Here is a 22,935-nt window from a genome sequence, read left to right as displayed (position 1 = left end):
CCGAGGTGACTCCAATCTCGTCACATGCGCTATCACCCTAGGTTACATGGAATCATAAGCGGCTGCGTGGAAGCGGAATCGTTTGGAAGCGTGGATTCGAGTTTTTGAAAAAAATTAAGGAGCGGGTATGTTTTAGAAGCGTGTATATAATATATAAATATATAATATTATTAAAGTATTTATACACAAGAAAACTAGATATCAAAAAAATATGATTAGTGTAAGTATTAAAAATTTTTGTAGCATACTATGATTTTAAATTTGTGTCTTAAAGTTCATGAGCTAAAAAAAACAAATGGCTACGCATAAAGTTTCATATTAAAATATTTTTTAAAGGGTTTCGTATATTATAAATAATTAGGTGAAATTTTTCTTTTTCTTAAAAGGTTCAGTATTCTGTATGTCAAATGGATATTTCAATTGGGCCAAAACATATTTAAAGCCCAAGCTATGTTCGTGAAACTCTTCACTTTCTTCGTTATGAAAGCACCGATAATATACAGTCCGCTTCCGATCGACACACCGTCCGCTTCCGATTCTGGAACCTGCGTTTCTATTACGATTCCAAGCAGCTCTTTTCAAGAATTATGATTCCCATGCGATTCCAAGCGATTCCGAACGATTCCGGTTCTGCTTCTGGTTCCGAAGCGGGAATCTTAGCTCCACCAACGATTCCGTGCAACGTAGTTATCACCGCGTAAGGCTACACCGTCTCTGCGTACGGAAGAAAGTTAGTTTATCTTTCATCCTTCTAATCGGATTCGTAATTTTCTCTTACAATATAAAACTCATCGTCGTCTTTTGTTCTCGTTTAAAACCGTCGCCTCCGTAGTCCGAGGTGACTCCGATCGCGTCACATGCGCCATCACCGCGTAAGGCTACAAACGAAAATTTGTTTATCTTTCATATTTCTAACCGATTTATGATTTTTCTCTTATAATAACTCATCGTCATCTTCTTCTCTCGTTTATAGCCGCCACCTCTGTCGTCCGAGGTGACTCCAATCGCGTCACCTGCACTATCACCGCGTAAGGCTACACCGTCTCTGTGTACGGAAGAAAGTTAGTTTATCTTTCATCTTTCTAATCGGATTCGTGAATTTCTCTTATAATAAATAACTCATCGTCGTCTTCTGTTCTCGTTTAGAGTCGTCGCCTCCATCGTCCGAGGTGACTCCGATCGCGTCACCTGCGCCATCACCGCGTAAGGTTACGCCGTATCTGTGCATGGAAGAAAGTTAGTTTATCTTTCATATTTCTAATCGGATTCGTGATTTTCTCATATAATAAATAACTCATCGTCGTCTTTTCATCTCGTTTAGAGGCCGCCGCCTCTGTCGTCCGAGGTGACTCCGATCGCGTCACATGCGCCATCACCGCGTAAGGCTACAGAAGAAAGTTAGTTTATCTTTCATCATTCTAAACGATTTATGCTTTTTCTCTTATAATAACTCATCGTCATCTTCTGTTCTCGTTTAGAGCCGCCGCCTCCATCGTTCGAGGTGACTCCGATCGCGTCACCTGCACCATCACCGCGTAAGGCTACGCCGTCTCTGCTGACGGAAGAAAGTTAGTTTATCTTTCATCTTTCTAATCGAATTCGAGATTTTCTCTTATAATAAATAACTCATCGTCGTCTTTTGTTCTCGTTTAGTGCCGTCGCCTCCGTCGTCCGAGGTGACTCCGATCGCGTCACCTGCGCCATTACCGCGTAAGGCTACAGAAGAAAATTAGTTTATCTTTCATCTTTCTAACCGATTTATGCTTTTTCTCTTATAATAACTCATCGTCATCTTCTGTTCTCGTTTATAGCCGCCACCTCCATCGTCCGAGGTGACTCCGATCGCGTCACATGCGCTATCACCGCGTAAGGCTACACCGTCTCTGCGTACAGAAGAAATTTAGTTTATCTTTCATCTTTCTAATCCGATTCGTGATTTTCTCTTATAATAAATAACTCATCGTCGTCTTATCTTCTCGTTTAGAGTCGCCGCCTCCGTCGTCTGAGGTGACTCCGATCGCGTCACCTGTGCAATTACCGCATAAGGCTACAGAAGAAAATTAGTTTATCTTTCATCTTTCTAACCGATTTATGCTTTTTCTTTTATAATAACTCATCGTCATCTTCTGTTCTCGTTTATAGCCGCCACCTCCGTCGTCTGAGGTGACTCAGATCGCGTCACCTACACCATCACCGCGTAAGGCTACGCCGTATCTGCGTACGGAAGAAAGTTAGTTTATTTTCATCTTTCTAATCGGATTCGTGATTTTCTCTTTTAATAAATAAGTCATCGTCGTCTTTTGTTCTCGTTTATAGCTGCCGCCTCATTTGTCCGAGGTGACTCCGATCGCGTCACCTACGCCATCACCGCGTAAGTTTACGGAAGAAAGTTAGTTTATCTTTCTAAACTATTTATGTTTTTTCTCTTATAATAACTTATCGTCATCTTCTGTTCTCGTTTAGAGCTGTCGCCTCCGTCGTTTGAGGTGACTCTGGTAGCATTACCTGCGCCATCACCGTGTAAGGCTACGCCGTATCTGCGTACGGAAGAAAGTTAGTTTATCATTCATCTTTCTAATCGGATTCGTGATTTTCTCTTATAATAAATAACTCATCGTCTTCTTCTGTTCTCGTTTAGAGCCGTCGCCTCTGTCGTCCGAGGTGACTCCGATCGCGTCTTTGTGAAGTACTTCCTCGTCTTGCTTTGCCTCTTTGTTGGACTCTTGAACCAGGTATTTGAATTGGATCAACCGTCGTATTGCCTTTATGTGGTTGTGCACGGATGAACTCATTTGATGGACGAGTTTCATCGTTAATGTTAACACGATATACTTCTTCGTTTTCTTGTGTGTCTGGATCTTGATCATCTGACATTTCACCATCATATGTGTCTTCATACAACATATCTTCATTTGCATCTTCATTCCTCATTTCTTCTCTTCTTTGCCTGGCCGAATATTGAGATTGTGACTGGACATTATATAATCTGAAACAACGTTCCATAATATCCCATCCTTGTGGTGGCTTTCGTCTAAATGCATGAACAATCTTACATGTCTATTAATACAATTAAAAACATATATTTTAGATTATATTTGTACATTAATCAATTATATATTTCAAATGTGAACAAGATTATGAATACTTACTTCACGATCTTTCCACCATGATTCAGAAGCGTCGATCTCAGACGTAATGGGATCAACCGATATACCAGTTGAATTTAGAAGCTCTTTGTATTTCTTGTACTTTTTTTTCATGGTACCAAGTTTTTCTTTGAAAAACTTATAAGTTATATCTAATCCGAACTCTTTTTTTTTTTTTTTTTTGGTCAAACATACTTTAATTAAAACTTGAGTCACAATGTTCAGACCTCCAAAAGAGGAATTTGAAACAAAAACAGAGCCTCTTTGGCCAAACGATCTGCGATCGTGTTACAGTGCCGAGGAATAAACTTAAAAGAGATAGATGACAAAGAACTACTCAACACGCTGATGTCATGGAGAATTCCTTGCAGAGCAATCACAGATGTGTTTCCTGTGATTAGATTAATCAATCCTTTTGAATCTGAGAAACAGATCAAATCCTTGATGTTATGAGAGATAGCAGCTTTGATTGCCGCCTTGAGAGCTAGCGCTTCTGCCACTATAGCTGATGCCACAAAGGGGCAAGAAGCCGAGCCTTGTAAGATCGTGGAGCCAGCAGTATCGGGGCAAAACCATCCCATTCCTCCTGCACCCGACGCACCATTCCAGGCTGCATCTGTAAAGCACCTCACTGCAGACTCTGGTTGTTGTATTTGAGGCACACTACCTGAGCAGTCTTTAGATGAAACAGAGAGGGGTAAAGCTTTTGTAGTCGAGTCTTGCCACTCTCTTGCGTGCTTTATAGCTTTTCCTAAGACCTCTGTTTCCGAGAAAGACTTATCCTCAAACACCAACTGGTTTCTGCTTGTCCATAACACCCATAAAATCCACGGGTACAGAGCTGTCGTTACTCCCACCGGTGGGAGATTGATCATCTTTGTGCAGGCTTTTAGTAGCTCCTCAATTGAGCTAACACTCGAAGGCCTTGGGACGAATAATGCTGGGATTTTCTCCCAGACTTTTTGTGCATATGGGCAGAGGAACATTACATGGGTAGTGGTTTCTATTTCTCCACAGCGTTTGCACTTACCATCTACCATAATACCTCTTTTCAGAAGCGACTCTCCCACAGCCATCGCGTTATTAGCCAGCTTCCAGAGGAAGTTCTTGATCTTTGGGGAGCAGTTAACGTTCCACACACACTTACGCCAGTTGAAAACTTCTTGTTTCTCTGTAGTATTTATTTTCGCAAGAGCATATCCGGATTTTGTGGTGTACTTCCCTGATTTCTCTGCCAACCAGACTAGAGTATCGCTCATACCACAATCACTAGGAACCAGCCTCCTTATCATCTCCTCATATTGAGGTATCTAATCCGAACTCTTGGTTAAATTTTTGAACCATTAACTGTTTAGCAAATGGAGTAGGATCTTTAATACGGTAGTTATTCATATCAGCAGCTTGATCATATAGCTCAAGCAATCTAAGAAGACTACTAGATGTCCATTTGAAGTTTTCTCCTTTCCACAAATTTTCATAAATTTGCTATTTTTATTCAACCATGATATAATATATTATGATAAACACAAATATATTACTTGTGCTGATGTTTCGTTAGGAAGATTGATGTCTGCTTGCCTTTGAGAATTTAAGCTTTGCCGACGATTAGATGCCATACCTATGAATTTAAAAATACAATTTTCATTTCAATTTATGATATAAGCACTAGTTATATAAATATATATATATACTGTTAAATTTATAATGTAATTATATATATATATATATATATTACAGATATTTTCATATAATAATAGTTAGTTTTACTAAATATTTATATTCTAAACTAATAATATAATTACATAAAATATAATACTACAAAACATATAACTATTATGTATTTACATAGTTTAAATAATTAATAATTTAATTATCAATTAAGTTAACTAACATTTTACTCACAAGTCAAACATCTATTTAAAGTGAAAATTAGAAAAGTGAAACATACGTACCTCACCAATTTCTCAGGAAAATTAATAAAGTTTTGGATTTTAATAGATGCTGATGATAGAAGGAAGTCTTGTGCTGATGTTCTGTACCAAAAAAAAAAAATCTAAGCACATTGTTTGAAATATAACTATTAACTATTTATGTACTTCAAATCATTTAATAATGTAATTATTAATTAAATTAACTAACATGTTACTTACAATTCAAACATCTATTTAAAGTTAAAAAAAAAAAGTGAAACATACGTACCTCAAAAATTTCTGAGGAAAATTAAAAAAAATTTGGATTTTAAAAAATGTTGATGCTGGAAAGAAGTCTTCTGCTGATGTTCTGGACCAAAGTAAAAATAGCTAAGCGTATTGCTTGAAACATAAAAGCTTTGATTCAGTTGTGAGTACAATAAGAAGACAAGTATTCTATTTATAGACATATATTGTTTATATTTTCGTGATATATATTTTTTTTGCCTTGGTTTGTGTGAATAGATAGATGATCCACTTGAATTACTCCATTTATGTGATAAAAGCGGTGCTCCCATCTTTTTCGCTAAAGGACAAACAATTTTTCATCCACTTGTGTATCTCTTACCTCTTTTAAAATATGTTGTTGAATCTGTGAATGGAGCAAAATAGTGGGCGGTCCCCAATTGTGTGTCATACACCTTTTTTACCGCCTCCCATTCTCAGCCTAAGACCATACCAACTACAGACAAACATCAAACAACAGTAATTCATTTAAATGTAGTTTTTAGCCAACGAACACAATAAAAAACAGAGACAAGATGGAAACAACAAAACATGGCTTGAAATCTTACAAGAGCTAGTCTTCTAGACAAGAGTGTCACCATCAAAGCTCTTTCCTTTCCTATAAGAGAATGTCGGCTTCTTCTCTTGCCAGGATGCTACGTGTGGGATTGAAGAAGACAAAGACAATTTGTCTCAGACAACGAGATGAAACGATCAAAATCTCCAGTGAAGGCATGCAATCAGTGATCTCTTTGTATCTCATCAAACGGCGTTCCAAATCAGAATGAATTTGATCTAAGTGATCCGGAACCCGCTAACCCGTCCCGACCCAACCACCCGCAAACCGCTTGGGTTAGACTCACTGATTACATGGACACCAAATTACTTGTCCAAGCCCATCCCGTGATGGGTCTATATGGGCCAGATCCGCGGACGAGGGATTGGGTTGACATCTCAAGGCCCAATATTACATATTTACTACTTCATTAAACAAAAAAAGAGTTATAATTATTCAACATGGTATGTAATTTCTTAAGATAAGAGCAAATTAAAAATGTAAATTGTATTGTGGTAAATTGGTTATGAAGTAGTGTATATAAAAATAGTTTTATGTTTGGAGTGATCAGAATCATTAAATATTACCATGACTATGCCATTTTTTTAAAAAAAACCACTGTTGTGGTTTATTTTTGCTTAGTTAAGCAAAAAAAAAAACATATTAGGTAAGAATTTGCAGAGTATCTCACAAAAAAACAATAGTATTATTTTGGAGATCAATTGGTCTGGTTCCCCTCTCAGTTTGGAGATGATCATTAATTGCATTTGGGACAACAAATCTCTCTATAAAATTTGATAATATTTCAAAGTAAATATTCATTATATAGCTTAGCCATAATATCAAGAATGTATTTATCTCCAAAACAAATTATGATAGAAGATAATCCAGCTTATCAATTTCACAATCTTTCTATCTTTTTGTGTGGTTCTTTTGGCTACATGAATTATTGGAAGTTTGCAATTAGATCAATATATCACAACAAATTTCAAAATTATGTCTCAAGTACCATATTACATGGTTAAGAGATTGTCATGACTTTTCATGTTCATGAATCAAAAGTTTTATGAGTTAAGAAAAAAAAATGGTTCTTTACTTTTGTTGGTTCTTGATCTCGGCATAGGCATAAATATGTGTATTATGGTTTAAGTCTTTATCTTAGAGACAAATCTTATGGATTATAATCATTACATTATATTCATATTTTCAATGACAATATGAAGAGAACATATCCACAATATGGATTAAAAAAGGAGATAGCGCAAAGACAAAAAGAAAAAATGCACAAATTACGTTCATCTGACTGTCAAAAACGAATTCTTCTCTTCTACGACAAGACCTTCTCCAAAGCATTTAGGAGCTTTAGGAGAGACTGCATGACCAACATGAAGCTGCATTCGTTGGCTCATATCTTCTTCGAAGTTGCGAGTGGTCAAGAGTTTAAAGAGATTCTCATGACAACACGTGGGATCCCACAAGAAGAACAATACATGTTTCCACTTGGCAGCTCAAAGGTTGAAGTCTCAAAGGTAGAGATATACGTATTTTATAAAGTATTGTAAATGCTTAACCTATATTTTTTTAGGAGAACTATCTGGCAAGCTTTGCCACTTGGAAGCAAGATGCCAAAAACAATTGTTTCAAGATTGAAGAGGGGTGGATAGATATGTGGGATAAACAATGCAATGCCGTTCATAAAAAGATCTCGAGCTCTGATTGATCGTTCATTTCAAATGTTATATTGTCTTGTCTAATAAACTTTGTCAGATTGCTCTGTTTACTCTGTTTTCTTGCTTTGTTTCAGTAGACAATTAAGCTCAGAAGCTTTACAATCATCATTAGGGATCTAAGTAGATAATTGAGATTCAGTTTGTTTTGGAATGTTGTCACTTTGATTGTTTGGAGAAATTGAAAGGAACTGAAACTGTTTGTGTTGCATATATAATTTAGATCCTTAAAGAGTAATAATGTTGGTTCCTTTAGCTTAAACAGAGCACACTAGGTTCTCATTGTAGGAAGTTCAGCTTGTGAATCGATGATGTTCTACTGTTGTTTTTCTTTCTTGTCTGTAAATTCAGCTTTCTTGTTTTATTGTTTAGTGATTTGAAGGACCAATGTGATCGGAGATCATAGAGAAACATGAATCTCAATGATCAACATGTGATATAGTTTGGACCAGTCACGAGTCTATAACTACCAACTGCTGGATCCAGTTTCCTCCGTTTATCGGTTCTTCAAAAACTTGGGAGCAAACCGGTGTATGAATGATCCACTGTGACTTAAATCAGAGAACATTCTTCTTTGTTCAACCATTGACCCTGCCAAGGACCCGTTAGATCCGGACTAACTTAATGAAACACATATGGTGGAGGTTCTTTCACCATGAATCTGATTGCCTCCGTTTACCGGTTCTTCAAAAACTTGGGAGCAAACCGGTGTATGAATGATCCACTGTGACTTAAATCAGAGAACATTCTTCTTTGTTCCACCATTGACCCTGCCAAACCCCGTTAGATCCGGACTAACTCAATTACTAGAAAAGCCTGAAGGAAACGCATATGGTGGAGGTTCTTTCACCATGAATCTGATTGAGAAGAAGTTAAAGAAGAGGCTTAAAAAGCGGTTACTAAAATATCATAGAGAAAGGTTTCAATGGTTGGTAGTAGTGCAAGTGGAGAAGCATCATCAAACACAGAGAGAAGTCTTGATGTGATTGATATGAGATGCAAAGTGGTTGACTTTGGTAACGCTTGTTGGGCTGATAAAAAGTTTGCGGAAGAGATACAAACGAGACAGTACAGAGCTCCTGAGGTGATACTAAAGTCAGGATACTCTTTCTCTGTTGATATGTGGTCTTTTGGTTGCACGGCTTTCCAGCTCGTCATGGTGGATATGCTGTTTGCTTCTAAGAGCATCTCCAATGTACACCTCTATAGTTTCCTTTAAATTAGAGATTTCTATTATAGAGGTGAAAATGCTCCAATGTATGCCTCTATAATAGAGTTCCTCTATTTTAGAGGAAAATATAGAGGAAAATTACTTTTTGCCTCTATATTTAGAGGTAGAAATAGCATATCTCTATATTTTCCCCTATAAATAGAGGAACTCTATTATAGAGACATATATTGGAGCATTTTCACCTCTATAATAGAGTTTCTCTATTTTAGAGGAAAATATAGAGATAGAAATAGAGGTGGGTTGGAGATGGTCTAAAGAAGGGAATGGTTATGGAGAAAACGAGGATCATCTTGCTGAGGAAAAATGCGTAGAAAGGTATATTTTCTTCTTCTTTGCTTTTATGTTTTTTCAGAACCGGCCCTAAGACTTTTGGAAGAAAGAATATATAGATGATTTAGTAAAGATTTTAATAAAAAATATTTTTTTAGGGCTATGGACGAATGCTTTAGAAGCCTATGTCCATGACCGGCCATGTGTTTCTTGTACTCGGTTCTTGACATGGTTTGATTGTGCAGATTGCTATTGGTGGAGCGAGGTCGAAAGACTACTTTGACCGACATGGAGACGTAAAGAGGATCAGGAGGTTGAAGTATTGGCCACTTGATCGTTTACTGGTGGATAAGTACAAGTTTCCAGAAGCAGAAGCAAAGGAGTTTGCTGAGTCCTATTCTTGAGTTTGCCCCGGAGAAACGACCAACTGCTCAGCAGTGCTTGAAACATCCATGGTCCATGGATGAATGTAGTAAGTACACAGAACAATGCAGATAATGTAGAATCCCAAATGAGAAACTTGCACATCAAATGGTGAAGGAAACTCCACCTTCATCTTCTTTTAATTATTTTTGTCATCTCGTACATGCTAGCTTTCTTTTTGAACAAGTTCGCTATTTTTTGTTTAATTGGCGCTACGGATATGATTATTGGTTAAACATCGACTTCATTTGTTGCTTATAAAGAAATGCGTTGTAGTGAATGATTAAGTTGACCAACAAAGATGTTTCATTTTATTGTTTAAGACTAGTTAAAGTTTTGCGTCACCATCCCAGTTCATTACGTGCATGTTGACAAAAATCTTAGCACTTTTTTGCTTGCTTTGTTTTAGTTAATAATAATTCATACTATAAACGTATTGAAACTAGATCGCTCTCTCTCTCTTAAACGCTCCGACTTCTCTCTAGTTTTCTAAAAGTTGATATCGTTTCCGGTGGCCGGTGAGCAACTCGCCACCGGTCTCCACCCCTTTTCTTTTGTCTTTTGTTAATCTTTGTATCATATTATATCTATCTTCCGTTGCGGATAGTATCTTCGCTAGGCGATTTTGCAGTATTTCTCAAGTCAATCGGAGCTGTGTCTACTTGTTCTCTTTTATCTCTGTTTTGGCTTGAGAGTAATAAATTTTCGGTCTTTTTGATCGGAGTTATGTTAAGCTTCATCTCTCCTGAAGAATTTGGATTTATCCCGATTGTCTCTTCATATCTCTTTCTTTTAGCTGGGCATCCTTGATCTTTACGTCAGATGATATCAATCTTTGCTTCCAAATCTTAAGCAAAGTAGTCAAAAGAGGTTAAAGATTGAGTTTTACATGTTCGTCTTCGCGATCTATTCCAGTTAAAGAAGAGTTGAAGCTTGCCGTATGCGAGTGTTTCGACGAAGACTGGTTTGAAATCGATTGAAGCGTCTTGGAGTTCATCACATCTGGCGAGGAGGATTAGATCCGTGGAGGCATAGGTGGTCAAGAGAGTGAAGCATCAAATTGGTGTCAGAAATAGAAGCTTGAAGCTTCTGAAAGAAGGACAAATCCACGGCAAAAAATGAAGAAGATAGAGAAGCGTCATAGAGAATCCACGGCGGCAGAGCTTCACGGTGGTGAGATTGCTGTTTCATCCAAGATTGATGTGCGTCTCCCACGTGTCCAGTGAAGACCCAGCAGCTTGCACGTGGAAAAACATGAAGTTTATCACTACTGCTTTTCTAGTAGATTAAATTGTAATTTTGCTATTTGGACTTTTTTTTGACCCAATTTGTACCAGTGGTTTAATGAAAACCAACAAGTTGACAAAAAAAAAAACGTATTGAAACTAAAGAAAACACAATTGATCTTACAGTCAAATGGTTTATTGAGTATTGAATGACTATTTTACTCATCACTGCGGTTTATTTTTTGTCGGCGCCATTCACTTTTTGAATTATTTTATGTACGTACTGTATACTCAAGTAGTCGTAGTTTATATAGGGACGCACATGCTAAATCAATGGTCCATAGAAAATATACAAAATATAATTTTGTCAACGTATCTATTGAAGTAACAAAATTACTGTATGTTGAACAAATTACTCAGGCCATAATTATTGGGGTTTGTTAATGGGATTTTTTTACCAAAACTAGTGTGTGGACCCCCACCAAATTTATAAAATCGGTAACAGAAAGCCTGAGATAAGGATCTGCTTTGGTGGGATTTCTGCACTGTTCGCAGGCTCTACTGACACGTGGCAGCCCACAATTGATATAGTTTTAATTTTTTTTTTTTAATAATCAGAACCAAAAAAAAAAAATTAAAGTAACCCATAAGGGTTATAGGGTTAATAATGCTCTCATATCATTCACTACCTACTTCCTCTCGCTTAAAAACAAAACACTTTTAGAAGTAAGAAAACACCCCAAGTGGTGAAACTAAAAAAATTAGTTTATAAGTACAACTGAAATAAAGATGACTTATTGGTAAATCTGAAAGCGACATGGCCAGATGTTTTTAACTTTCAGACCACATGTGCCGTGCATGACTGAGCTTTTGTTTTCATTCTTCACAGATTTGTCTACTCCTATTTTGCTTTCTAAAAATTGTCACCAAAAATTGTAGACAATCATGGTGACATAATATTTTCAACCTGGCTAGTTAAAATAATCCGTTATGGTAAGAGAGAATTATTTCGGTGTTTGCCCTCATATTTGACGAGAATAGGGCTCAAACAAACGTTAAAAATAGAAAATCAAAAATCAAAAAAGCAAAATAGGAGTTTGAAAGTTACGGTAGATTCTATTTCAGACCCGTAAAGATCTCTGAGACCTGAAACGTTGAGTTTGAAACATTCTCTTATATCATTGTCTTTTTTCAGAGCTTGTTATTTGAGCTCTCCTTGTTTCTTTTATTCCTCCAACAAGGACGAGGTTCCAAAAGAACTTCTTCTTGTTCTACATCACAAAATTAACAAAATAAATACAATAAAAAGAGAGTCCAATGAGAAAACCTTCTCTTGATCGTTGGCTCTTAGCGGCCTTTCTCGTGGTTCTCCTCTCGTCTTCTTGCGCATTCGCCTCGAAAAAGGAGGTGAAAAAGAAGACGAATAATAAGGAGGTGACTTATGATGGAACATCTCTGATCATCGATGGCAAAAGAGAGCTTCTTTATTCCGGCTCTATACATTATCCTCGAAGCACTCCTGAAGTATATACATTTCAACCAAATTATCATATCTATTTTTCTTATAAGATTCTTTGAATTGATATAGAGTTTTTTGGATCTTGTCTAGATGTGGCCAAGTATCATCCAGAGAGCCAAACAAGGTGGTCTGAACACAATTCAAACATATGTTTTCTGGAATGTACATGAGCTTGAACAAGGGAAGGTAATTGCAAACTCAAATCGATTCATACAACATATAAAACATAAATATATAAAGAATTTTAGTAAAGTTTTCGTTTGTTATTGTTGTTTTCATTAGTTCAACTTTTCGGGACGAACTGACTTGGTGAAGTTCATAAAGTTGATTGAGAAGAATGGCATGTATGTGACATTGAGGCTTGGACCATTCATCCAAGCTGAGTGGACTCATGGGTAATAAATTAAATTTATTGCTTCTTTTTTATTCTGATTATTTCTTTCTTAAATGTTTCCCTTAATGTTTTACGTGATTTGTTTTTATATTAGAGGACTTCCTTATTGGCTTAGAGAAGTTCCTGGAATTTTCTTCCGTACAGACAATAAAGAATTCAAGGTATTATATTACATTTTTTTTTTTGAAACACACTTATATTAAATCCTCAAACCAAAGTAGGTGGAGACATTAAAGCCAGTTCAACATGTGAGCCCTTTTATAGTTAAAGAGATTAACAAAAAAAAAACTATTGCAGGAACATACAGAGAGGTATGTACGGACGGTACTCGACAAAATGAAGGAGGAAAAATTGTTTGCTTCACAAGGAGGCCCCATTATATTAGGACAGGTCCTAAACAAATATCCAGAACACATATACCTTATCATCTTACAAACATGAATGGTATTATAATGAATATGAAATGCAGATAGAGAACGAGTATAGCGCGGTTCAACGCGCATATAAACAAGACGGAATTAACTACATTAAATGGGCATCTAAGCTGGTCGACTCAATGAATCTTGGGATCCCATGGGTTATGTGCAAGCATAACGATGCTCCTGATCCTATGGTAAAGTTATTATTATAATGTCTTATGTCTTCTGATTTGAGAAAAAAAATAAAACATTGATAATAGCATTGACCTTGAAATAGATCAATGCTTGCAATGGAAGGCATTGTGGTGATACTTTCCCTGGTCCAAACAAAGAAAACAAACCGTCTTTATGGACCGAGAACTGGACTACTCAGTGAGTTTTTAATCTTGTTATCTTTAGTTAAACAATTTAGAAACTTGAGATTCAGTCATGAAAGTGAAAAGATCTTTGCGGATTTCAAGATTGATCGCCACTTATATTTCGTTGTTTTTTTTTACTTAACAGGTTCCGTGTGTTTGGTGATTCGCCAGTTAAAAGATCAGTAGAAGATATTGCTTTCTCAGTTGCTCGATTCTTCTCCAAGAATGGAACTCATGTGAACTACTACATGGTATAATAAAAACCCCTTGAATTCTCTACACTGCCTTTTAAAATGGGTGTTTAATTTATTGTGTTTTAAATCTTGCAGTACCATGGAGGAACCAACTTCGGAAGAAACGGTGCACATTATGTAACCACTCGATACTACGATGATGCACCTCTTGATGAATATGGTTTAGAAAGAGAGCCTAAGTATGGTCATCTTAAACATCTTCACAACGCTCTTAACCTTTGCAAGAAACCACTTCTTTGGGGTCAGCCTAGGACCGAGAAGCCTGGCAAAGATACCGAGGTATTACAATAGCATGTAGTACTCATCAAGAATTATTCAGTGCTTACAAATTACTCAACTATAAATGTTTTTAATATACAGATTAGATACTACGAAGAGCCTGGAACGAAATCTTGTGCAGCTTTCTTGGCTAACAACAACACCGAAGCTGCAGAAACCATTAAATTCAGGGGAAAAGAATACGTGATTGCACCTCGTTCCATTAGCATTCTTCCAGATTGTAAAACTGTTGTTTACAACACTGCACAGGTGAAGAAAACATTCAATTCCGTGTTATTCAAGCAAAAACAGTAACAGAGTCTTTAACGCGTTGTTGTTTATTTATATTGGACCAGATTGTTTCTCACCACACTTCAAGGAACTTTATGAAGTCTAAGAAGGCGAACAAGAAGTTTGATTTCAAGGTGTTCACCGAGCCGTTGCCTCATAAGCTAAAGGGTGACTCTTACATTCCCGTTGAGCTTTACGGTTTGACTAAAGACAAAACAGACTATGGATGGTACACAACAAGGTAATTAAATAATCGCTTCAAATGATTATATATAACGAAGTTAAACGATGAAGGGAAAACATGAAGTTAATTTTGGCTTTGCAGCTTCAAGATCAATAAGAATCAATTACCTAAGAAGAAAGGAGCTAAAACTACTGTGAGGATTGCTAGTCTTGGGCACGCATTGCACGCTTGGTTTAACGGAGAATACCTTGGTAAAAATGGTGTACATATGATGCAAAAATATGAAAATGAGCGATGATGATGATGATGTTATTTTTTCTCTACTACTAGGAAATGGACATGGAAGCCATGACGAGAAGAGTTTTGTTTTCCAAGAACCGGTCACACTAAAAGAAGGAGAGAATCACCTTGTTATGCTTGGTGTTCTCACTGGATTTCCAGTAAGTAACAAATATAATTCAACGTTTTTTAAATCAATATATAGATGAAGATATGTTTCATAATTGGTTGGCTTTTTTTTTCTGTTCTTACAGGATAGTGGAGCTTACTTGGAGCATAGATACACTGGTCCTCGTAGTGTTTCCATCTTAGGATTGAGTTCTGGAGTACTTGATCTCACTGAAAGCAGCAAATGGGGAAACAAGGTTTGAAACCATTTTCTTATTACTCTCTAATTGATTAAAAACGTTTAGAAAAAATGTCCTTATTTGATCCCATTTTTTATAATCTTTAGGTCGGTATGGAAGGCGAGAGACTCGGAATCCACACCGAGAAAGGCTTGAAGAAGGTCAAGTGGCAGAAGTTCACTGGAAAAGCACCAGGACTTACATGGTACCAGGTAATGAAAACAAAACAAAACAGAAAATCAGACTATATATAATGTAACTGGTAAGAAATGTAGAGATGTTCTAATAACGTCCTGACACAATCTAATGAATGTGAAACATATCAGACCTACTTCGATGCACCAGAGAGCGAAAGCGCAGCAGCGGTTCGCATGAGTGGAATGGGAAAAGGTTTGATTTGGGTGAACGGAGAAGGCGTGGGAAGATATTGGATGTCTTTCTTGAATCCATTAGGTCAATCCACGCAAATAGAGTATCACATCCCTAGATCTTTCTTGAAGCCCAAGAAAAACCTTCTTGTTATATTCGAGGAAGAGCCTAATGTGAAGCCTGAGATTATAGACTTTGTCATCGTCAACAGAGACACTGTTTGTTCTTACGTCGGAGAAGACTACACTCCAAGTGTTAGACACTGGACAAGGAAGCAAGACCAGGTCCAAGCCATCACCGATAACGTGAGTCTCACAGCTACTCTTAAATGCTCAGGCAACAAGAAGATCTCAGAAGTTGAGTTCGCTAGCTTCGGAAACCCTATTGGTACTTGTGGAAACTTCACACTTGGTACTTGTAATGCCCCCGTTTCAAAGCAAGTCATTGAGAAGGTAAATATCAGATTGTATTTCTTCTTGATGTATAATGTGTAGCTTGTTAGAGAAGTAACTAACACAAAAAAATCTCGTGCAGCATTGTTTGGGGAAAGGAGAGTGTGTGATTCCGGTGAACAAAAGCACATTCCAACAAGACAAGAAAGATTCATGCAAGAACGTTGTCAAGACGCTCGCCGTGCAAGTCAAGTGTGCTCGTGACAAGAAGAACTAAGGGTATTTTTTATCATCACTATCATATGTTTCATGTTCTGCTTTTAGTAGACCAAACTCAAAAGTGTTGTGGCAATATTGTTTGTATTTGGTTTCTTAAATTCAAACGTTGATATCCGGAGTAAGATATTGGCATACGAACATTATGATCCTATCAAGAAACAATTACATCTTCAAAACATTATTTGATTGTTTGTAAACCCTTTTATTGAATGTTTCCTTTTTATTTTGTAGAAAATAACACACGGAGGAGCTGGTCAAGACCAAAAAAATATATATTTCGTTTTATTGTAATATATTTATTTATTTAATTCACTGTAAACTTATCAAAAAAAATTAATTGTATACATTTAAAAAAAAAAAAGAAATTAACATAAATTTCTCAGAGGTAACATACGTGCCGTTTTAAAGATGTACAAAGAAACGCATGCTGTCTATTCGTAAACAAAAAATGACACGCGAGTCCTACGTGGACAAGCGTATCTTAACAACCAATGAGGTCCACCGAAAGATGTGGCTGAGAAAAACAGCAGATAACTGACACCCGATCTGTTTCAGTTCGGTCCGAACAAAAAAATAAAAATCTTAACCCCTCCTTGACCATATTATTTTCCTCTCAATTCACCATTGACGATTGAGAAGAAAGCTATGGCGGCACCGATTGTTAACGCTGAGTACGTTAAAGAGATCAACAAGGCTCGTCGTGATCTCCGGTCCATCATCTCCAGCAAGAACTGTGCTCCGATCATGCTTCGATTGGCGTAAGTCTTCAATTTCTCTGGTTTCTCAAAGGATCGATCTTTGATTGATTCAAATGTTGTTTTGTGAAGATGGCACGATGCTGGAACCTATGATGCGCAGACGAAGACAGGGGGACCTAATGGGTCTATAAGGAACGAAGAGGAGTACACTCATGGTGCTAATAGTGGTTTAAAGATCGCTCTTGAACTCTGTGGTGTGTGTGTTTCTCTTTTTTTCGCTAGTCATGTGTGTTAGACTCCTCGTGAATCATTTTTTATCTTATGGTTTATGAATTATGATGAACACAGTCTAATATAAACCCTTGATGCATTTTTGGAATGGAGTTTGAATTGTTAAGTTAAGAGATGGGTTCTTTAATGTTTCAGAGGGAGTGAAGGCTAAACATCCCAAAATCACATATGCGGATCTATACCAGGTGATTATGATATTTAGCTTAACCTATATCATGTACTTGTTGTTGCTTTGCCTGCTCAGTTACTTTATGCTGCACGTGTCTCATATGCTCCTCCCATGTTTAGGCAAATTTCTGGTAATTTTGACATTGAGTTCCTTGTTTGCAGTTGTATTCGTTAAATTGTTAATCCATTTGTGTTATTCACTTAATATTTGGACTGTGTGTCTTGCAAAGGTCAAGACTAAAGGCATTCAAGTTTTGTATATGGATAATTTACTTTTGTTTCAGCTTGCTGGTGTGGTAGCAGTGGAGGTTACTGGTGGACCTGACATCAGTTTCCAACCTGGGAGAAAAGTAGGTTCTTTCTTCTTCTTCTTTTTTTATAATACAGTATGATCGTTACCGCAGTGAAGCAGCAAATAATAATAACTGCATGTTTCTCTCTTATAGGATTCAAATGTTTGCCCTAGGGAAGGAAGACTTCCTGATGCTAAAAAAGGTACCGTGGATCTTTATATCATGGAATATGATGATCTTTCTCTATTAATTGACCCTGTTTTTTTTTTTTTTTTTTTTGTAGATTTCCAACATCTTAGAGATGTCTTCTACCGCATGGGATTATCTGATAAGGATATTATAGCACTCTCAGGGGGTCATACTCTGGTAAAACTCATCCATTTTTTTTAAAAAACAAATTAAAACTTTTCTCTGTGCTTATGACCAATGTTTTTGGGTGTTTCAGGGAAGAGCTCATCCAGAGAGGTCTGGCTTCGATGGACCTTGGACTCAAGAGCCTCTGAAGTTTGATAACTCCTACTTCGTGTAATTTTTCAGTTCTTTATCCTTTTAGAGCTTAAATTTTCTATTTTATTTTTTGATTATCAATGATTTTATCATCAGGGAACTGCTAAAAGGAGAATCCGAGGGCTTGTTGAAGCTTCCATCTGACAAGACTCTATTGGAAGATCCAGAGTTTCGTCGCTATGTTGAGCTTTATGCTAAGGTATAAACTGCAAACCTTCTTTTGTCTCTGAACCATTTCCTACTGATAAGAGCATAACTCAGTTTCCTGTATTGAGCAAAGTGATTTATCAGATTTTTTATGTTCTCGTGTTGTTAGCTTTTATTTACTAGTTCAATTTGTGGTGGCAGGATGAAGATGCATTCTTCAGAGACTACGCAGAATCTCACAAGAAACTCTCTGAGCTCGGTTTCAACCCCAACGCCTCCGCGGCCAAAGCTTGTTCAGACAGCACTGTTCTGGCTCAGGGAGCATTCGGGGTTGCTATTGCGTCTGCGGTCGTTGCCTTGAGTTACTTTTACGAGATCCGAAAGAAGATGAAGTAAAAAGAGCCACGAAGCAAAAGATTATCTTATCTTTGCATTAATGAATACTATCAATCATCTTATAGAACGTGTACTGCTGCTACAAAGATGTTAAAACTCTTTAATCCAGGTCATACTATGTTGTAGTAAAAAAGACTAAGTCAATGGTTTGGTTTCATGACTGCGTTACGGTTTCATTACAACGTTAGGGACACTGAAAATGATTATATGCTAACAAATGGTTTGTGGATATCTACCAAAGACCGGTCGATATCAACAAAGTGGGGCATACTCTGAAACTGGACCTAACATGTTATGTTAGGTTTTGTTAGGTAGGGAGCTTCTTTAAATGTTTATATTTATTGTGTGACAGTCACCAACTTACTAGATTGGCTTCAGATGGCATCTAATGGACGTAAAGCATTTTTTGCGTCACCGAATCTATGTTACATGGAAACGGAAGCGGGTACGTGGAAGCGGAAGCGTAAGAAAGCGCAGAAGCGAGATTTTTTAAAATATTAGGAATCGGGTACGTGTTGGAAGCGTATATCTATATCTATATATATATATATATATATATAAATTTTTTTAAAAAATTAGGACTAAAATTATATTATTTAAATTTGAAATAAAACATTTATTCATTTATAATAATTTTGAAATGATTTTATATTAAAACTGTAAAAATACACATAATTTAGTTTACAAACAAATATTATATTAATTATTTTTAATACTTCATAAAAAATTGACACAATATATTTCAATATGTGCTATATCTTTAATAAAAAATCCCAATGCATAAAGAAAATTTATAGTATTATTTTTGATATTTGTATATTTATAACTTAATAATCATTACTATTAATTTTATTTTATATAGATTAAAACTATAGTTTTATATTTTATTGATATACATTGCATTTTTTTTAAAAAACGGAAGCGTGATTCCAAAACGGAATCGTAAGCTTCCAACAGGTTTTTAAAGAGAATATTTTAGAAACGTTTTGGAAGCGAGATTCCGCAAGCTTCCACAAGGTTCCGATTCCGATTCCGGTTCCGAAGCGGGAAGCGGACGTCCGATGAAGCTTCCGTGCAACGTAGCACCGAATAGCTTTATTTTTTTTTTGAACACAAAAACTTCATTCATATCATAAACTAGGAAGGATAGCTTTATTACACCGAATAGCTTTATTCTAAATTTGTTTCTGTTATATGTTGTTACTTACAAGAACTTTATTTTATGGAATGTGAAGATCTATATAACCTAACAGAAATATATCAAAGAATTAGAAATAATAGACATTTTAAAAATTATAATTCTGTAGAGGATAGTTGGGAGATATCTTAGTTAGAAAGTTGCACTCTGTATTGGTGCCCACTACCCATTTTGGGTAATGTATACGTTTTAAAAAGTCGTATATGTAAATATGTACCTTCAGTTTAAGATTTGTTTGGTGTTTGGACAACGAATCACATGTATACTCTATCCAACTTCTGTGTTGGTAATTCAATAAATACTCTATTATGTCGGTAGGAGTTGAGAGTGAATGTACACCGGTAAATCTACCAAACTCTTTAAGATTGTCTTTCAGGTACCAAACAAACTCTTACCAATAAAGCTACTTTCCTTTTATATAAAAAAAATAACTAAAAACAATTTTGAAAACCAATATTATTATTTGGCATGTTTTGTCGATGATTAATTTCAAAATATCGAGATAGCTATTTTGAAAACAAATTTGAAACATACTATATTGTTACAAAAGATCAATAATACCATATGATAAACTACATGGCAGCCTTACAAAGCTGAGAAGGTGATGTTTTTTAATATTTGCTCTGGTAAATACGGGTATTTTCAGATAGTTATATGCAATCATGTTATTTTACACTATTTGATGTAGAGTTTCAACCGAAATATAACATGATAGGCTTCCGAAAATCGTTTTCTCAAGAAACCATGTTTTTCAAAATTAGTTGGACGTTGCTATAATAGGAAACCTTGAATTAATGACGCGAAAACATGATTTAAAGGATTTGTGTTTGGTAGTTGGTAAAAGTAGAAAGGTCGCTTCTTAGGGTAAAAGAGAAGGACAAAGCAGGTATAAACCAACTCTCTATATCTTCCACACTATTTCTTAATGACACTTTTAGTCTTCTAAAAATCATTTTGGTTCAACTTGCTTAAATTCCTTTTCAAGTATTAGCGAAGGTTATGATTGTTGGAGAATACGTACACTGTAGAAACTCCACAAGACAATGAAAGACATCATCAGCATGTTTTCTGCAGGAAACCCTATAACTAACATTTTTAAATCTATTGATTTGAATACTCTACTTTGGGTGCTCAACCTCCTTACCAAACTCACCGTGACAAATTCTAGTATTTTATATTATTGTAACATAAATACCCATAACTCGATGCAGTACGAAACCATCACACGTTGTCTTGTGCACTGTGATATAATAATATGTTTACATAGGATCAAATTAATCAAGTGGTAAACTACAACAAAACGCATGTCGCCATTTCAAATTTGAACGTGTCTATACTACGATTACTATTGTAAAACAAACATAAATGCGTCTTCCCATTGATATTGTGAACAAGATCATGTCAATATTCAATTATATATATTTATAATTTTGATACCAGAGCCCACTAGCCACTCCTTCAAACGTGTCTTACCAACTCTCTTCTAGAAAGAGTTTAGGCTTGTCCTCACCTCACCTCTCTCTCTTTTAAAACATCTCTCCATAAAACCCTAGTTTTCATCATAACAAGACCATCATCACAAGATATGGGGAGGTCTCCATGCTGCGAGAAAGACCACACCAACAAAGGAGCTTGGACCAAGGAAGAAGACCAGAAGCTCATCTCTTACATCAAATCCCACGGCGAAGGTTGTTGGCGCTCTCTCCCTGCATCCGCCGGCCTTCTCCGCTGCGGCAAAAGCTGCCGTCTCCGTTGGATTAACTACCTCCGTCCTGATCTCAAGAGAGGTAACTTCACCCTCGAAGAAGACGATCTCATCATCAAACTACATAGCCTCCTCGGCAACAAGTAAGAGTCATCAACAAAATCCTCTGTTTTATGCTCTGTTTCTCATACTCTGTTTTTTTTATTCAGGTGGTCTCTTATTGCGACGAGGTTACCTGGAAGAACAGATAACGAGATTAAAAACTACTGGAATACACATGTGAAGAGGAAGCTTTTGAGAGGAGGGATTGATCCCGCTACTCATCGGCCGATCAAAGCTCGACGAGATGCGTCTGAAGCTAGAGAAACAGAGGACTCGCTTGTAAAGGTTCTCTCTTTCGGTCCTCAGCTGGAGAAGGAGGAAAGTTCTAGGGAGGAGGGAAGGTTTAAGAAGAGTCTCACTTGCAAAACGAAGAGCTTGGATTTGAATCTTGAGCTAAGAATCAGCCCGCCATGGCAAGACCAACAGCAACGTGATGAGAGGAAACTCTTGTTTGGGAGAGAGAAGTATCTCTGCAGTGCGTGTCGTTTTGGGTTGGGAAACGGTAAGGAGTGTAGCTGTGAGAATGTGAGATGTCATATAGATGACTCTAGTAGTAGCAGCTACTCTTCAAGCGACATTAGTAGTAGTGTTGTTGGTTTTGACTTCTTGGGTTTAAACACTAGTAGTGTCTTGGATTATACTAGCTTGGAAATGAACTGAAATTAATTAAAGAAGATTGTTGAAAGATGTGATATTAACAATTTAACGTACTCTTCTCTTGTCTAATCTCATCTTTACTTCCCTTAAGTTTCCTTCATTTTTCTGTAATACTTACCCAAACAGAAAAAAAAAAACCGTGGCCTTAGTTAAATATTACAAATCTTGCATGTTTCTAAAGTTCAACAATAAGTTAGCTTTTAACGTAGTTGTTCACATCTTTTAGTACACTAGCATACATTTATCTGTCATAGATTCATGATAGCTAGACTATTCAAAGATGTGAAAATTTTAGTTTATAATCTCTATAGTCTACTACCAGAACTAAATTTTTATAAGTTTTTCTTTGTTAGGGTTTATAGTTTTTACCTGAAAAGAGATATATCCTTAGTGCATTTTTAATTGAAATCTTATGGAGTACAACGTAAAAGCCCAACCATGCTTGACAATTGTGAATGGTTATTATTCCTAAGAGATTTGACATTACAAAGAAGTAGATAAGCTATGCATGGATGAGAAGCATGAGAACGATTGAAAGGGTATTACTATTATTAGTGCATGTTTCTATTCATTGCACCCTTTCGTTTCATCAATAATTAATTCAAATATATAACAGATACAATGTGTTAGTACAATGTCTTTACCAAATGAAAGT

The 22,935-nt window shown here is 36.4% G+C and overlaps 3 protein-coding genes and 1 long non-coding RNA gene across 5 annotated transcripts; 3 read left to right on the top strand and 1 right to left on the bottom strand.

Annotated features, from left to right (window-relative positions):
- Positions 1–11,982: 11,982 nt before the first annotated feature.
- On the top strand, positions 11,983–16,118 carry LOC103862386 (beta-galactosidase 11-like). Its single transcript, XM_009140088.3, has 17 exons — positions 11,983–12,298; positions 12,384–12,479; positions 12,576–12,688; positions 12,782–12,848; positions 12,985–13,077; positions 13,157–13,300; positions 13,384–13,478; positions 13,611–13,716; positions 13,795–13,998; positions 14,080–14,247; positions 14,334–14,509; positions 14,594–14,703; positions 14,783–14,892; positions 14,986–15,096; positions 15,186–15,290; positions 15,405–15,899; positions 15,982–16,118. The coding sequence occupies exons 1-17, from the start codon at positions 12,092–12,094 to the stop codon at positions 16,114–16,116; spliced, it is 2,535 nt and encodes an 844-aa protein (XP_009138336.1). The 5' UTR covers positions 11,983–12,091; the 3' UTR covers positions 16,117–16,118.
- A 535-nt stretch (positions 16,119–16,653) lies between these two features.
- On the top strand, positions 16,654–18,781 carry LOC103862385 (L-ascorbate peroxidase 3). 2 transcript variants are annotated; one of them, XM_009140086.3, is made up of 9 exons: positions 16,654–16,876; positions 16,946–17,070; positions 17,243–17,292; positions 17,560–17,625; positions 17,722–17,770; positions 17,852–17,934; positions 18,014–18,093; positions 18,172–18,274; positions 18,424–18,781. In XM_009140086.3, the coding sequence occupies exons 1-9, from the start codon at positions 16,764–16,766 to the stop codon at positions 18,616–18,618; spliced, it is 864 nt and encodes a 287-aa protein (XP_009138334.1). In that variant the 5' UTR covers positions 16,654–16,763; the 3' UTR covers positions 18,619–18,781. The 2 variants fall into 2 exon arrangements, with proteins under 2 accessions (XP_009138334.1, XP_033145005.1); XM_033289114.1 differs by having other exon boundaries at positions 17,722–17,934.
- Positions 18,516–19,245, bottom strand: LOC117133070. Its single transcript, XR_004456909.1, has 2 exons — positions 18,903–19,245; positions 18,516–18,828 (listed from the first exon to the last, which is right to left on the bottom strand). It is a non-coding gene; the product is annotated as an uncharacterized LOC117133070 (long non-coding RNA).
- Positions 19,246–19,854: 609 nt separating this feature from the next.
- Positions 19,855–22,354, top strand: LOC103862384 (transcription factor MYB32). The gene is made up of 2 exons (XM_009140085.3): positions 19,855–21,664; positions 21,731–22,354. The coding sequence occupies exons 1-2, from the start codon at positions 21,402–21,404 to the stop codon at positions 22,281–22,283; spliced, it is 816 nt and encodes a 271-aa protein (XP_009138333.1). The 5' UTR covers positions 19,855–21,401; the 3' UTR covers positions 22,284–22,354.
- The last annotated feature ends 581 nt before the right edge of the window (positions 22,355–22,935 follow it).

The sequence above is a fragment of the Brassica rapa genome, chromosome A03 (genome assembly GCF_000309985.2).
Source record: "Brassica rapa cultivar Chiifu-401-42 chromosome A03, CAAS_Brap_v3.01, whole genome shotgun sequence".
Classification (NCBI taxonomy): Eukaryota; Viridiplantae; Streptophyta; class Magnoliopsida; order Brassicales; family Brassicaceae; genus Brassica; species Brassica rapa.
The sequence above is the reverse complement of the archived record's forward strand: the minus strand, read 5'-3'. Positions and strand labels throughout refer to the sequence as shown.

Excerpts from the sequence above, each read along its gene's own strand:
- LOC103862386 (XM_009140088.3), top strand. The coding sequence starts at position 12,092 with ATGAGAAAACCTTCTCTTGATCGTTGGCTCTTAGCGGCCTTTCTCGTG. Across the intron at positions 13,999-14,079 it reads AGCCTGGCAAAGATACCGAG|ATTAGATACTACGAAGAGCC; the intron begins GTATTACAATAG and ends TTTAATATACAG. Across the intron at positions 15,900-15,981 it reads CAAAGCAAGTCATTGAGAAG|CATTGTTTGGGGAAAGGAGA; the intron begins GTAAATATCAGA and ends AATCTCGTGCAG.
- LOC103862385 (XM_033289114.1), top strand. The coding sequence starts at position 16,764 with ATGGCGGCACCGATTGTTAACGCTGAGTACGTTAAAGAGATCAACAAG. Across the intron at positions 16,877-16,945 it reads CCGATCATGCTTCGATTGGC|ATGGCACGATGCTGGAACCT; the intron begins GTAAGTCTTCAA and ends TGTTTTGTGAAG. Across the intron at positions 17,626-17,721 it reads GTTTCCAACCTGGGAGAAAA|GATTCAAATGTTTGCCCTAG; the intron begins GTAGGTTCTTTC and ends TCTCTCTTATAG.
- LOC103862384 (XM_009140085.3), top strand. The coding sequence starts at position 21,402 with ATGGGGAGGTCTCCATGCTGCGAGAAAGACCACACCAACAAAGGAGCT. Across the intron at positions 21,665-21,730 it reads CATAGCCTCCTCGGCAACAA|GTGGTCTCTTATTGCGACGA; the intron begins GTAAGAGTCATC and ends TTTTTTATTCAG.